At 46.7% G+C, this 14,565-nt stretch overlaps 1 protein-coding gene and 1 pseudogene across 2 annotated transcripts; both read right to left on the bottom strand.

The window, feature by feature from the left end:
* Positions 1-1,205: 1,205 nt before the first annotated feature.
* LOC136525683 (uncharacterized) lies at positions 1,206-5,208 on the bottom strand (annotated as a pseudogene).
* Positions 5,209-12,288: 7,080 nt separating this feature from the next.
* Positions 12,289-13,912, bottom strand: LOC136527918 (codeine O-demethylase-like). 2 transcript variants are annotated; one of them, XM_066520779.1, is made up of 4 exons: positions 13,581-13,912; positions 13,209-13,486; positions 12,790-13,126; positions 12,289-12,674 (listed from the first exon to the last, which is right to left on the bottom strand). In XM_066520779.1, the coding sequence occupies exons 1-4, from the start codon at positions 13,884-13,886 to the stop codon at positions 12,432-12,434; spliced, it is 1,164 nt and encodes a 387-aa protein (XP_066376876.1). In that variant the 5' UTR covers positions 13,887-13,912; the 3' UTR covers positions 12,289-12,431. The 2 variants fall into 2 exon arrangements, with proteins under 2 accessions (XP_066376876.1, XP_066376877.1); XM_066520780.1 differs by having other exon boundaries at positions 13,209-13,468.
* Between the last annotated feature and the right edge of the window lie 653 nt (positions 13,913-14,565).

The following is a 14,565-nucleotide window of genomic DNA, read 5'->3' as shown; positions in this document are numbered from 1 at the left end:
TGTTATTATAAGACGTGTACCATTACATAGGCCAGCACTCTGGTTTAAATTGCGTAGAAGCATTACGGGGGAACCAATCTTTAGAATAAGCTTATGGGGGGATTCCTTTGAATTGTAGAGAATTTAGGAACTCAACGGGATAGAGCAGGTCCAAGTTACCATGATCCTTTGATGAATCAACCAAACTATCCGAGCTGAGGTATATCCTTTCATGGCCTGGGATTAAGGAAAGCACATGGGTATTAATTTCTTCAATGGTGTCATTTTTTGGAAAAACAATAGCCCGTTCCCTTAGATATACTAGGTCAGAATATGAGGTCTCTAGGTTAGGGTAAGTAGATCTCACAATGTCATCAACAGCAGAACCAATCCTTGGAATTAGTATATCGCGTGGTATCTCAATAAGGTCAGAACCTTCATCCTCATTATGGGTAGTACCTTTTGCAGTTCCATCACCAATGCTCAACACCCAATCATTGAATGATTTGATTTGTTCAGTTGGTAACCCAGCACTCGCCATCCCAAGCAGACGTATATTGATTGTAAGCCTCAGGATCCTAACATGGCTCCATAGGTAGGAGTTAGTAATGGATGCATCAACCGTATCTAATCTAGTACCACCCTCAACTACAGGCATCACTTGGTGGAAATCTCCACCGAGTAACATAGTTTTCCCACCAAACACCCTATGGAAGCTGGAAGAGTCTATTTGTCCAAGGATGTCACGCATGCTACGGTCTAAGGATTCAAAACAATGCCGGTGAGTCATGGGGGCCTCATCCCATATAATCAAAGAGCTCTGAACAATTAAGTCAGCAAGAAAAGAACCCCTTTTAATATCACACATGGACGACTCATCAATAACTATAGGAATTTTAAAACGAGAATGCGCAGTACGGCCTCCAGGGAGCAAGAGTGAAGCGACACCAGAAGATGCTATAGCTAGGAATATGCTTTTCTGAGCGCAAACGTGAAATCAGCACATTCCAGAGAAATGTCTTCCTAGTTCCACCATACCCATACATAAAGAAACAATGCCCTGAATTTTCATAGACTGACTGTAGCACAACATCATATATATGTCTTTGCTCAGAGGTCAACTGGTTAGCAAGGGTATCATGCATGTGTCGGAGATTTGCAGAGTCATAAGCCAGCTCCTCAGCTAGTAATCTATTTTTCATCTTATTACTAGTGCTAAGGTCAGGTTAAGGTAAACCATGATCTATCACTGAAGCATCGTTTTTGATGAATAGGCTATCAAGCTCAATCAGGACCTGATTCTTTAGATGATGGTCAGGAACTCTATAGTAAGGCAACTGCATCAGTTTCTTTATTTTATACTCTATATCATCAGTGAAATATGTGTAGAACTCATGGAATAGAGACGCTGCATCGCAAACAGAGCAAAAAAGAATTATAGTAACAAGAAGCTGTCGCATCTAAGCGGCTGAACCCCACACGGATGCTTCCCTTAGAGCCTCACGCCACTCACTATTGTCGCCAAGGAGGCCCATAGCCTGGCAGACATCCTTGAATGTAGGATACAGGACACCACTAATCGTCCTAAGATCTTCATATGACGTAGCGCCCTTGACAACATTCAAAAGCATACGGAGGTAGTAAAGTTCACCATAGCTAGGGTTGATGTATATGGCTCTACCGATTTTTGTTGGTCCCTTGCATGGATGCCATGCCTTGTCCTTCCTATTCCAAACCCATTTCATGGGGAATTCTATGTATGTTAGCTCTCGGGCGCATGGGAATGACCTGTTAGTAGAAAACCACTCAGTCAATGTTGTCCGCATGTGACGAGGGTCATCCACAATGTCAGCCAATGGTTGCCTAGCTGGATACACGATAGTATTCATCCAAGGGAGATGCACAACTAACCTCTCCACTGTAGGGGTTCTATAGTGCATATCAAATTCAAACATACGCCATATGGCTTCATGGGAGGATAGGTAACGGCAGTCAATGTATTCTTTAACCTCATCCACATCTACAGGCTGCCTCTGGGCATCTAGTGACTCCAATGGCTGGGAACCATTGGTGGTACCAATGGGAACATCATGTGAATCGCCATCAGGGACTTGGGTGCCAAATGATTCAATCACCGCTCTAGCGCGATCTGGGCCCTTGGTAATATACTTAAATAGGTACTTGATGAGGTGTGTTTTATTGCACCACTCTACATTTATGTGTGCCACAAATCGCTTTAAAAGTGCCAAGTTGTATGGAACAACCCACCTATTGTCAAGTCTAACCCCATACCGCTCCACAACTGCCCAGTATCAGGACGACGCCTATACCGCACAAACCCATCCTCACCGATAAGTGTGTTTGTCTGGTAGTCTTTTGGAAAGAATTTAGAACACTTGCTATTTTTCATACATGGACATTTTTGGTTAATCTCGCCACAAGGACCATGCACCATAAATTCATCAACAAGGTTATAGCCAAGAAGATCTTATTGTTTATCTGGTACCTCTGCACATATGATTGAGTCAATAAAAGAGGGACGTGGGTCTCTAGTGTTACCTTGAAGCCAAACCAAGATATGGACGTGGGGTAGACCGCGTTTTTGGAATTCAACAGTATAGAGGACTGGAAAAAATTACAAATAACATCATTAGAACCAGACGTGCATAGAAACAACTAGTTTTTCAAAGCCGAGGGGCAACCCTAGCACAAAAAAAGGAAGTGTACCTGCTCATGTTTTCCCAAAATAAGTCCCTTTCTTCAGCTCAGAAACAAGTTCGTCCACCTTTAGCTTGAAGACACGGCTAACTATGTCAGGTCTAGCGTCAGACCTCTGCCCTAGAACAAATGCAAGAGTATCAGCTATTTCTTGCCACTTTGGATTACATGTAAAAGTAATAAACAGGTCCAGAGGACCATAGAATCGACAGATGGCCATGGCATCCTGGTAGTTCTGTACCATGTATCTTTTACTCCCCGTAAAGCTAGCGGGCAAAATAACCCTTTTGCCAATGCTATTTCCATCCACATCACCCTTATGTAGTGCATCTTTAATGCCCTTGTACACCTCGGACCACAAGTTTTTATTGTTCTTTACTATAAACCTGAGTCTGTTCTCCTCTATGGAGGCAAAGGCATCAACAATGTATTGCTGGAATAGCCTATCGCCACGTATCAGTGTTGTTGCCTCACATCTATGCTGTTGTAACCGAAAAGCATAATACTCAAGCATAGTAACCTCATCTCTAGTCCTAACGGGCAAGGTTCCTGATAGGCTATATTTAATTCCTAACTTGAACCCCTGCTCCCCACAAGGGAACAAAATTGGGTATTACAGTGCCATATAGTTGGCATGTAGGTTGCTAATTCTTCTAAGCCCGCCTCCTCTATCTTGAATGATTACATCGGGGGTCTTCTTCTCCTCCAAGAAATCCCCCACTATCAAAGCAGCTATCTCTGTTCCTATTGGCACTCTATATTGGGGTGCGACCCTAGACCTATCGTGCAATAGCCTAAGCCGTAGAGATTGGCACTGCCCATGTCCCAAAAGGTCTCTAGCCACCCTAAATGATTTGACCAGCCCGTTAGACTCATCAAACATCCTCACCAGGCCCTCCACAATTGATCTGTCAACTTGGCTATCGCTATCACATTCTCTATCTCTATCAAAAATTGATATTCGATTCTGGACTTCATTTTCAGTATCATAAATGTACAGCTGCACATACACCGGAGGTCTACCCTCATCTGGCAACAAAGACCTAATTCGATGATGAACCTGCCCATTAATTTTGAATACATATGGCCCAGGGCCCCTGTTTATGCCTGTATCAATTTTGGCTCCCAGTGATGTAAAAGCAAACATTGAATTATAAGAACCAATAGACCTGATAAAGTACTTAGATAAAACATCACCCCCTAGGTCCAATAGTTTATCCAGGAAAGGAGGGGGGGCTTTCCTAGAATGGCAAGCTGACCTTACCTCCCCTACAGCAAAGATGAAACTGAACACTACCCGCTTCACCTGGATATGTCCTTTTAACACGTTCCTGATACCAGAACTATGCACCACAGTACTGTCACTCGTGCGCAGGAGGGCCATAGTACGAAGTCTATTCCGCAGAGGATACTATAGGAGGGACAAGAAACTAGATTAATCACCTAGAGTATTGGCCTACACCAGCCCTCTAGCCCCAACACATCTTACACTGACCTGGACTACTTTGCTGCCCAGCGCAGGGTCCTACGCAAGAAATACATCTCACATGTCAGGGACAGGCACATACTTGAACCCCTGGATAAAACTTACTATATTTATGAGTAAGGGGAAGCAAACAGGGCACCTTTCTTCTTTGCCTCCCTTATGGATCTACGAAGTGTCTATCGCTCACGTATTGTCAGTCCAGCTACAAGTAGGACTGAAAACAAAAAAACAATATCCATTATATCCATGAGACGTAAAGACAATATTTGTATAATATGAGAGAGGAGGCACAATACAGCCAGACAAATCTATTTGTGTATGTGATGCTCTCTATCTACGCTTGGGGTCCCAGGGGCTCCATATAATAGTACCCTGTCCATGCATGCCAATGCCTAGCTCAACTAACATTCCATCCAGTGAAAAAAACATATTTATGTTTGATCCAATGGAAAACATTTTACGTTTATTAATCTTTCTGGAAACAGATACAACTCCAAGTGGTAAATTGAATCCCTCTAGAAATAGTTCCAACTCGACACGGCAATCTGTTCGTTCATCACGGTACAGTATAACACTAGAAAGTAAGCAGCTATGAATATGATATTATTTAGCATTTGATTAGCAGCCAAACGAGACAAGGAGCTAGGAGCAAAGCAGCATCACGCAATTTGGATGGCGGTGTCGCGTCTATTGGGATGGAGTTCGCAGCAGGAATAACAGGGAACCCACACTGATGGATCGAGGACAGGCGGCGATAGATAGCCGTTGAGGATAGATCCCCTCTTCGGAGGGGAGGGGGGTATACGAACGCATACCAGGAAGGGCGGCGACAGGGGAAACGAGAGGACATCGGCGCTGTAGAGGTGGACCTGGAGCAGCACGGCGCTGGCACACACCCGGCGCGCCTCCTCCTCCGACCATATCGTGGACTCGTTTGGCGGGGCGGCTGGCAGCCGGCGCTGTGGAGGTGGACCTGGAGTGGCACGGCGTAGGTCCAGACCCGGCGCGCCGCCTCCTACTACCATGACTCAGCCCTGTCACGAGATAGGCGGACATTGCGACTGTCGGTGGGTAGATCTCACCGGCGACGCCACTACTGCGACCGATCCCCTCGCCTACACCGAGAGGATAGAAGCCCGGAGCCAGGCTGGCGAGAGACGGGAAGGAGGATTCGAGCTGGGGTTTGAGTTCGAGCTGGGAATTCTGGTCAGTGCGAGTACTGGGCTCTTGGCCCATCAGCAATTGCCTAATGGAAGCCTAGGGATGCGGGGGCCCTTTTCATTCTGGACAGAGGGACAGGCAACACGTACGCCAACCATGGATTCTTCTCAAAAATAGATATCTAATCACTTTCTCCCAAATGCTTATGCTTCAAAAATGTTAATCAGGGTTCGTATAACACTAATCGAATGGCTAACAAGATCCAGGTCTAAAATTGACTCTTAATAAGGAACATTAGCTGCTTGTGAAGCAAATATAACGTCCGAGAAGTTTAAAAAAAAGTAATAACATCGAGTAGCACTCAAATATGATCCAACGATACAGATTTAGTGCAGCAAGAAATTATTTTCAAATTATAAAACCACAGGATGGTAGACACAACACGAAAAATAACGTGAGGCTAGGTAAGGGCACCTGGTGCTGCAGCCGCTCCCTTGCCACGCCACCTCTTTCCAGCCCGGCTAGAAGAAGGCACCCTTTCCATTGACCATGTCTATACCTGTACATACAGTACCATACAACAGGTATAAAAAATAAATATTTTAATTCGTCATTTTCTCATGGCTTCTATTCATACTTTCATAGGCTATTTTCAAAGGAAAAATCCCTCCCTTCACATTTACTCTCCACAGTACACGTGGAAGTTAAAAAAAATGATTTTAAAAATGTACTCGAAAGAAAAACGAGATGTTTTAGTAGAATTCCAATCGTTCGAAGACATAGCATTGCACATCAAATAATCACTTGCGCACCATGATGTGTTAGTTACCACACGCTAGGCAACCAGGACCTTCACAACCAGATAATTGTAGTCTCTCAATACGCAACGAATAGCCTAGTGCTGGTGTATGTGCAATGGCAATGTGGCTAGCCGAGGTGGTGATGAACGATGGCCTTGGAGTCCTTTATAAATAGTGAGGGACATGCACAGTAAACAGTGCAACCCTGAACAACAGAGTAAGTACTAAGTACTCCCTCCATACCATTAAAAGTATCGTTTTGGACTCCGTGCCATCTTGTTTGATTGTTCGTCTTATTCAAAACTTTTGTATAAATATTATTTATTTTGTTATGATTTATTTTATCATTGGAAATACTTTAATAATGATCTATTTATTTTATACTTTATAAAAAAAGGTTGAATAAAATGAATAGTCAAACATGGTATCAAAAATAAAGATGTGACTTTTAATGGGACCAAGGGAGTAGTGCATAGATGGTAGCACAGGGACAAGACAAAGAGCTTTAATTATGAGGCTTCACCACATCAAGATACATCACATCATGTGGTCCAACAGAGGTAAAAAGGCAAGAAAAAGAAAAAGTGAATAAATCATGGCTCAACAAGTATACAATTCTGTAGGTGCTGGCACATCAATTCAAGTAGGATCTAAGACGGAGGCACCCTACCTTGGAGTGAACAAGGAGACGGAGCTCAGAGCAGACAACTACACGTGCTAAACAAGGAAGACGTCTGTCTATCCAGTCTCCTCTCATTAACTATTTGTAGTAATAACTATGGATCAACACTCAACAGGGACACAGTTCTGCTGCGTGCTGGCACATCAAGTGAGGGCCAAGACTGAGACAGGCACTTGCCATGGCTCACATCGGTGCATGCATCAATCGCTGAACTAACCAGGCTCTAGCATGCAGGCATCAAGGCACATCAATTCAAGTAGGATCTAAGACGGAGGCACCCTACCTTGGAGCGAACAAGGAGACGGAGCTCAGAGTAGACAACTACACGTGCTAAACAAGGAAGACGTCTGTCTATTCAGTCTCCTCTCATTAACTATTTATAGTAATAATTATGGATCAACAGGGACACAGTTCTACTGCGTGCTGACACATCAAGTGAGGCCCAAGACTGAGACAGACACTTGCCATGGCTCATATTGGTACATGCATCAATTGCTAGACTAACCAGACTCTAGCATGCAGCATCAGGAAGAGGGAGCATAGAGCAAACAACAAGCTCACACGTGCCTAATCCATATATATATATATATATATATATATATATATATATATATATATATATATCAAGTCCCATCTCATTAACTACAGGTAGACGCTGGAGTGGAGTAAATGAATGTTGCATGCACAAGCGCCTAGAGCTGGTGCTGCATTAATGCACCACGTGCATGAATAAGCAACTTGCAGCTTGCATGAGTGGCTAGCGCCTGCACTAAATTAGCATGTTACGCCTTTGTTTAGTTCTACCCTAATTTCTAAAAAGTTGCTACAGTACCTGTCACATCGAATGTTTGCGGCCCATGTATGGAGCATTAAATATAGACGAAAAGAAAAACTAATTGCACAGTTTGGTGGGAAATTGCGAGACGAACGTTTTGAGCCTAATTAGTCCATGTTTGAACACTATTTGCTAAATAAAAACGAACGTGCTACAGTAGCCCCAAAATCCAACTTCCTGCAACTAAACACAGCCTACGTATGTCAGCTCCGGGTCTCTGAGTGCAGGCGGTGTAATAATGGATGATGAATGAGATAGGAAGGCTCGGAAAGCTATGAGGATGGAACCGACAGTCCAAATTTCATCCAACGGCTATGAAAATAAAGTCTAGGTGGACACATTGAGAAACCGCCTAGACGGCGCGGCCTCGTACTTCTAATACGATGGCCCGCCGTTTCTTTGTCTGTGAGTGTCACTTTGTCTAGTCACATCGCAATCTTGATCGACTCCAGGGCCTCGTTTAGTTACCCGTGGATTCGGCGCCCCAAAATTACTGTGGATACAGTAGTACACTGTAGCATTTCGTTTGTATTTGGTAATAATTATCCAATCGTTGACTAATTAGGCTCAAAACGTTCGTCTCGCAAAGTACAACCAAACTGTGCAATTAGTTTTTGATTTTGTCAATATTTAGTACTTCATATATGTACCGCAAGTTTGATGTGACAGGAAATCTTTTTTTACGTAGTGTCAAAGTTTGGATTTTGACAAGAACTAAACATGGCCCAGGCTCGATTGAGTGGCGGCGCTAGGGGCATAGCATGGAGCGGTCAGCGGTGGCGGCGGGTTGCGTGCAAGGAGCCCCCCCGAGGTGCGACGTGGGCGGAGGCGGAGGCGGCGTGTAGAACTCCACATGCACGCAACCGGACGGGCCCCGCGACTTCTCTCTCTCATGCGGCGTGCAGTGGACGGCCGAGTCCAGCCGGGCCCGTGACAGTTTCCTGCGCTCCGTTCACGCACGCATAAAGTCACGACGTAACTTTCCATCCATCTCCTACGTCCATTCAAGATCCAACGGCTCCCAAGAACTCAGTCCTGTAGCTCCTGCTTTTTTTTCACAGAACGCTGGCGGGAGCACTCCAGTTTCACGCGGGAGTTTGTGTGCTGCGCATGGTTTCCTTTTTCGGTTGAAATCTCCTGATATTTTCGATATATCTTTTTTATTCTTAGATATCGATAAAAAAATATCTATTTTTTTATATAAATTTTGTTTAAATTTATTAAAATTTACTTAAATTCAAATTAAATTTTATTTGAATGTGGTTCGATATTTTTAATATATCCTGTTTATTCTTTTTATCTGTGACACCGATAAATTTTAATTTTCGAAAATAAAAACCCGGCCGTCCCGCGCGCCGCCTCGCCTGGCTGGCCGCTCGACGCGCCGGCTGTCCCGCGCACCGCCTCACTTGCTGGACCACGTGCCGCCTCGCCTGCTGGCCGTGAGCTGCAGTTCCAGTCGTCCCGAGAGCCACCTCGCCTGCTGGCCCGAGAGCCGAGCTGGCCATCCCGTCCGTCGCCGCCGTGCTTGCCGTCCTGCTCGATCGCCTCGTTTGCCGGCCATCCTGACCAGCTTACCTGCCCTTCATCCAGTGGCGGAGCCAGGATTCTAAACTTGGGTATTCCTACTTCCACATTAAAAAAAATTCTTTCTAGAATCTATATTTTTGGTTGAAAATTGCAGCTGCATAAACAAAAAGGTGAACAACATGGAGCCTTGACAAATGGAGAGTGATCAGTGGAGACTGCGGATCGGAAGCCAGGCTGAAAGGCCGTTTTTTCAGCTGTTTTGGGCTAGAATGAGCAAAAGTATTATAGAATATTGCATTATACATATGTATACAAGTATACATACATATATACATAAAGATGTACCAAAATAGTTGAGTATTCCCAGGGATACTGGGGAATACCCTTGGATCCGCCCATGCCTTCATCGTGTGTGCATCCACATCCCCAAGCACAGAACGACACCAGCCCAGGTGAACCCTTTGTCCGTCTCAAGATTACATCCTGGTTGCAGAATTTTGCAATATAATGGCAGAAGTTCAGATGGTGATACCTCAAATTGGTTTAAAATTCAGAAATCCAGATGAGGCTTGGCAGTTTTGGGTGGCATATGGGGGTCATACAAGCATCAAACATATGCAAATGGAAGCGTAAGTCAACTAAATCTCCCATGCCAGCAAAAAGGAGAGCAAAGGTGTGTTCCAAACCTGCAACTTGGACTGTATATGCTGTTGTCAACTTGGACTGTATATGCTGTGTTCCAAACCTCCATGACGCCGGGGGCGCAAGAACAGGCATGCTGCTACCCGGGACGACGACGGTGACCTGGAGCCGGAGTAGTACGAGGCCACGCCAAACTCATGCTGTCGGCCGAGACGACAGATGAAGCCGACGCCCGCCGGATGTTTGACGAAATGATGATCCACGACCATGAGCGCGACGACATCTGCATGAAGGGCGTGCATCAGCAGGACCTCGCCGCCTCCACGGACGACTACAGTCCCACGCGGTGGTGGCGGCAGATGGGCCGCAGCTCTACATGTACTAGCACCGGCAGTGGCAGCGACGGCACGGTGGACCTGCACGCGTTGCTGCTCCAGTGCGCGCAGGCTACGGCCACGGACGACCGCCTGACCGCGCACGGCCACTGGCGCACATCCGCCGCCACTCCTCAGCCACGGGTGACGCCGCGCAGAGGCTGGCGCACTGCTTCGCGGAGGGCCTGGAGGCACGCCTCGCCGATACGGGCAGCCACCTCTGCCACTCGTTCATGCTCCGCCGCACCTCCGTCGCGGACTTCCTCAGGACCTCTTCATGGCTGCTGCAAGATTGTTGACTACGGCCTCGGCAACAGGTTCCAGTGGCCGGACCTGCTGCGCGTCCTCGCCACGAGGGAGGGCAGCCCGCCGAAGCTGCTCAGGATCCCCGGCATTGACCTGCCGCATACAGCATACTGCTGCCGGAGTGGACGAAAAGTGCTAAGTGTTGCAAGTTTTGCTTTGAATGCATGCTGAGTCGTTGGATAGGGAATGGAGGGTGGAGATTGCAAGAAAGTTACAATGTAACTTTACTGTGTAAAGTCACCCAATCTGGCTCCCAGGAAATCGAGTACGCCGAGCCTAAGAAACGCTCGATTGCCCGTTAGCTTTAGCGTAACAAAATGGGTCATGCTTGCCCGCATGCTCCGCGTTCACACTGTATACTGGCTTTTCACCCTCTTACTCAACCCACAGCTCTCGCCAGGTTCCTTGCCGACTGCCTCCACATCCTCTATGCAACCTCCCTCACGCTCGCGTCGCTCCAACACCGGGCCAAACCCCGAGTCATCGTCGACCTCCTCATCGCTAACCGTGCACATTGCCAATCCACCAGCGTAGCCGGTAATGACCAAGCGGCGCAAACACGAACATGGAGGGTGGTGGCGGTGGCAGTGGCGGTGGCGCAAGAGGCATGGAAGAGAGGGGATAGCGTGAGAAAAAGGGTCTAATTGCATTTTATACATCCCTACTCGGCACTGACTACTGATTGTACGTGTCACGCCAGATCTAAGGGCCAAAACGAAGGGGCGTGGATCTACAGAGACCGCTTGAAGAATTTACAGACCTAGAAATGCAATTTTAGAGTTGATGGACCTAGATGGCATCCCTCAAAAGTTAATGAATCTCCGGTCCATTCTTCACATAATATGCCACATTAGCAAAGCCACATTCAAACCACCCCAAGGTGTTATTTACACGATTTTTAATATTTTGAGGGGTAAAATACTTACTGTTCTTGGTTGAGAGCGAATTAGATGAACACTAATAGTTCACGGGGTTTACAAGTTTTTTTCCTTTTTAGTCCCACTCCCACCAGTGTAGCAGTAGTCTTTCTTTTCCATATTAATAGGAACACATATTATCATGTTTGCTAGACAGTTAAATGAGTAAAAAAGACATGGATTTCTTTTCCATATTCACATATAGGTCCTTACACTCTCAAAGTGAGGATCCGTGTCATTAACCTTTTTAGGCATTATTTGGATACCCATGTATCCACCTCAGGGCTTATTTGGCTGCACATAAATCCATCCTAATCCACGTGGTTTGGGAGGGATTGAGGTGGAATTTAGTTTAAGTTCCACCCCAATCCCTCACAAACCATGTGAATTGGGATGTATTTGTGTGCAGCCAAACATCAAAACCTCAATGTGTGTTGGAGTTGTTTGGTGTGTAATTTAAATTAAATTTCACATCAAACTATTCCGAGTCATATGGATTGAGGTCGATACATAGACATCTAAACAAGCCCTTAAGTGATACACTGAACTGAAGAGTCTATGTCCAGTCTAAGAGTTTATAAATCTGGTAGATAATCCAAAAAAAATGTTTTAGGACATACTTTTCTTAGTTCATATATTTTATTTGGCATGGGCATTATATTATCTATATCTATTCCTAATATTTAAGAGAGAAGTGATTCTTCTGTCTGTTTTTTACTTCTCATAATATCCTCATGATCTTTTTTGTCCTTTATATGATCCGAACTCATACATTTAGAACCGCACACGTTAGTAGAGAGTCCGATCCCAATACGTATGGAGACAGACACGACCATTATATCAATCTTCGAGCTTCAAATCGTTACTCTCTGAACTACAATTCATTTAAATGACCACGCAATTAAAGTGGACGTTCCCTTGTACGGGTACAATTGCCCGTGAAACTAAAAGATACATCACCTTACAACTTTATTTTTTTAACGAGGAACGTCACCTTAAATCTAGATCTTTAGCGACTCGATGACTCTCTCCCTTTTAGAGAAGTACTCATAGTGAGCAGCCACAAGATCCCTGAACTTGATCTTCTTATACCGTGCTGGCCGCTTCTCATCTAACAGTTCAGCAATCGGTTCGATCTCTTTCTCAAGATCCGTACCGTAGAACATGGCCAGAGACATCCTCTCCTTCTCAGAGTTCGTCACCACCCTGTGCACCGGGCCCTTGAAGATCCCGTTCGACATTATCTGCACCGGTCACAAGTGTCCGACGACGACCAAGAATTCATCAGAATCTGTTTGCACATAAAACACTGCAAAGTGCCAGTGCAAAAATTGCAGAGGTTCAGAGATGGCTGGCTACCTCCAACGAGACGCCGACGTTGACCAGCAAGGCCCGGTCACGCACTGCCGGGACGCAGTACCAGGTCCCGTCCCTCTGGAAGTGCAGCCCGCCGACGTGTTCGTCCGCGAGGAGCAGCGTCAGGACGACGACGTCGCTGTGAGGCCTGATGCCGAGCACGAGCTCAGGTCTCGGGCAGGCAGGGTAGTAGTTGAACCTGGCGTTCGTGGTGGAGCCCTTGTCGCCGAACTGGCCGAGGATGCCGTCGTCGTCGTCGAGCTCCAGAAGACTCGCCATCGCCCGGAGGATCCCGTCCTTGACTCGCTTGCAGCCCATCGTGTACTCATGCAGAAGACCCCTGTTGAACCAAGCCTGGTTTCAGGGAATCAGTTTGTTTCTGAAATTCTTCCGTGTCATTGCAGAAATGGTTGATCCATTACCTGAAAGATTCCGGGTGTCCGGGCCAGCGATCGAGGTTCCTCTCGGCCTCTGGCTCAACCCTGAGATGCAGCCGGTCGCACCAGTCCAGGATCTGATCCTGGGTTTTCACCGGGTCATTCCCGTACCCTTCTAGCTGCCACTTTTTCCCTTCGATCAGGTTGCTGTACACCTGCTTCTCTTCGAGCGGCTTGCGGAAGAACTCGCGTGATGCAGCCATCATATCGTCCATCAGAGAGGTCGCGATCCCATGGTTCGTAACCTGGAGAAAAGAACACGTCTGCTATTTATATATGATGAACTGAAATGCAAGAAAGAAGTTAAGCTTAGCAGTTGGTGGGGAGCTGAAGAACGAAACTAGTTAGAAGGCTGACCAAGAAGAAGCCCCAGCTCAGCAGCGCCGAGCGCAGCTTGGTAGCCTCCGCGTCGGCAGAGTCGTCGGACGCCAACAGCCGTTGGAGATCGATGGTAGGGACGGGGTCCGGCATCTCCACACCGGCGAGCTGGTCATGGCGCCTGTCCTGCTCGGGGATCAGGTACCGACTCGGCGGCTCCTGCACGGTGGCCGCCAGCTCCTGCACTATGCTAGGCACCCTCCATGATTCGTCGTCCGCCATTGGGATCCTTGGGGATCGCTTGGCCAGTTGGCCTGCTCTGTCCCTGTGTCTGTGTGTCTCCATTGTTGCCTTGCTCAATTATAAGATGCCTGTCGTAGTGTCATCTCTATGTGAATCACTGTGTCCGTCTCGTCTCTCGTCATATTGTAGTGTTGATTCTTTTCCTCGACTCCGAGTCGATTAATTCACTTGCACTAGGCGACATGGTGCTGGAGATATGCTAACGGCAAGTTGCCGTCCTCCTTGTCAGCATCGCCATCATCTCTACCCCTATAATACATCTCTACCCCTATAATACACCACTTCAAATTATTCTACAGCCATCAAATAAATCTCACCTCTACATTCATGACCTAAACTATGTCCACCCCACAAAACGCACGTAGAAAAAAATAACATTAAAAATATACATACTAGATTAACTCTCACTCGTTCTCTCTCCTTACTCAACCACATCCAACGGCCGATATTCTTCCCCGATCTCCCCACTTCACCGCTCCACCCCCACCCACGCGCGCAGACGCCGGTCCCGATCCACGTCGCCGCTTCTGCAGTCGTTGGGGTTGGTAGTGGACGGGTAGTACTCGCAGTAGTGCATGGCGGCGGGAGCGGCGTACGGTGGCGGCGGTTGGTAGCTCTGTAGCTGTACTCGAATGACAGACTTGCTCCCTCCTTCCGTTCCCGTACGCGGTGGCGTCGCGCGAGAGGCCCGCCGGAGCCGCCGGATCCGTAGTTGTCGGCG

The sequence above is a fragment of the Miscanthus floridulus genome, chromosome 19, assembly GCF_019320115.1.
Source record: "Miscanthus floridulus cultivar M001 chromosome 19, ASM1932011v1, whole genome shotgun sequence".
In the NCBI taxonomy this organism is placed as follows: domain Eukaryota; kingdom Viridiplantae; phylum Streptophyta; class Magnoliopsida; order Poales; family Poaceae; genus Miscanthus; species Miscanthus floridulus.
This window is presented reverse-complemented; position numbering and strand designations above follow the sequence as displayed.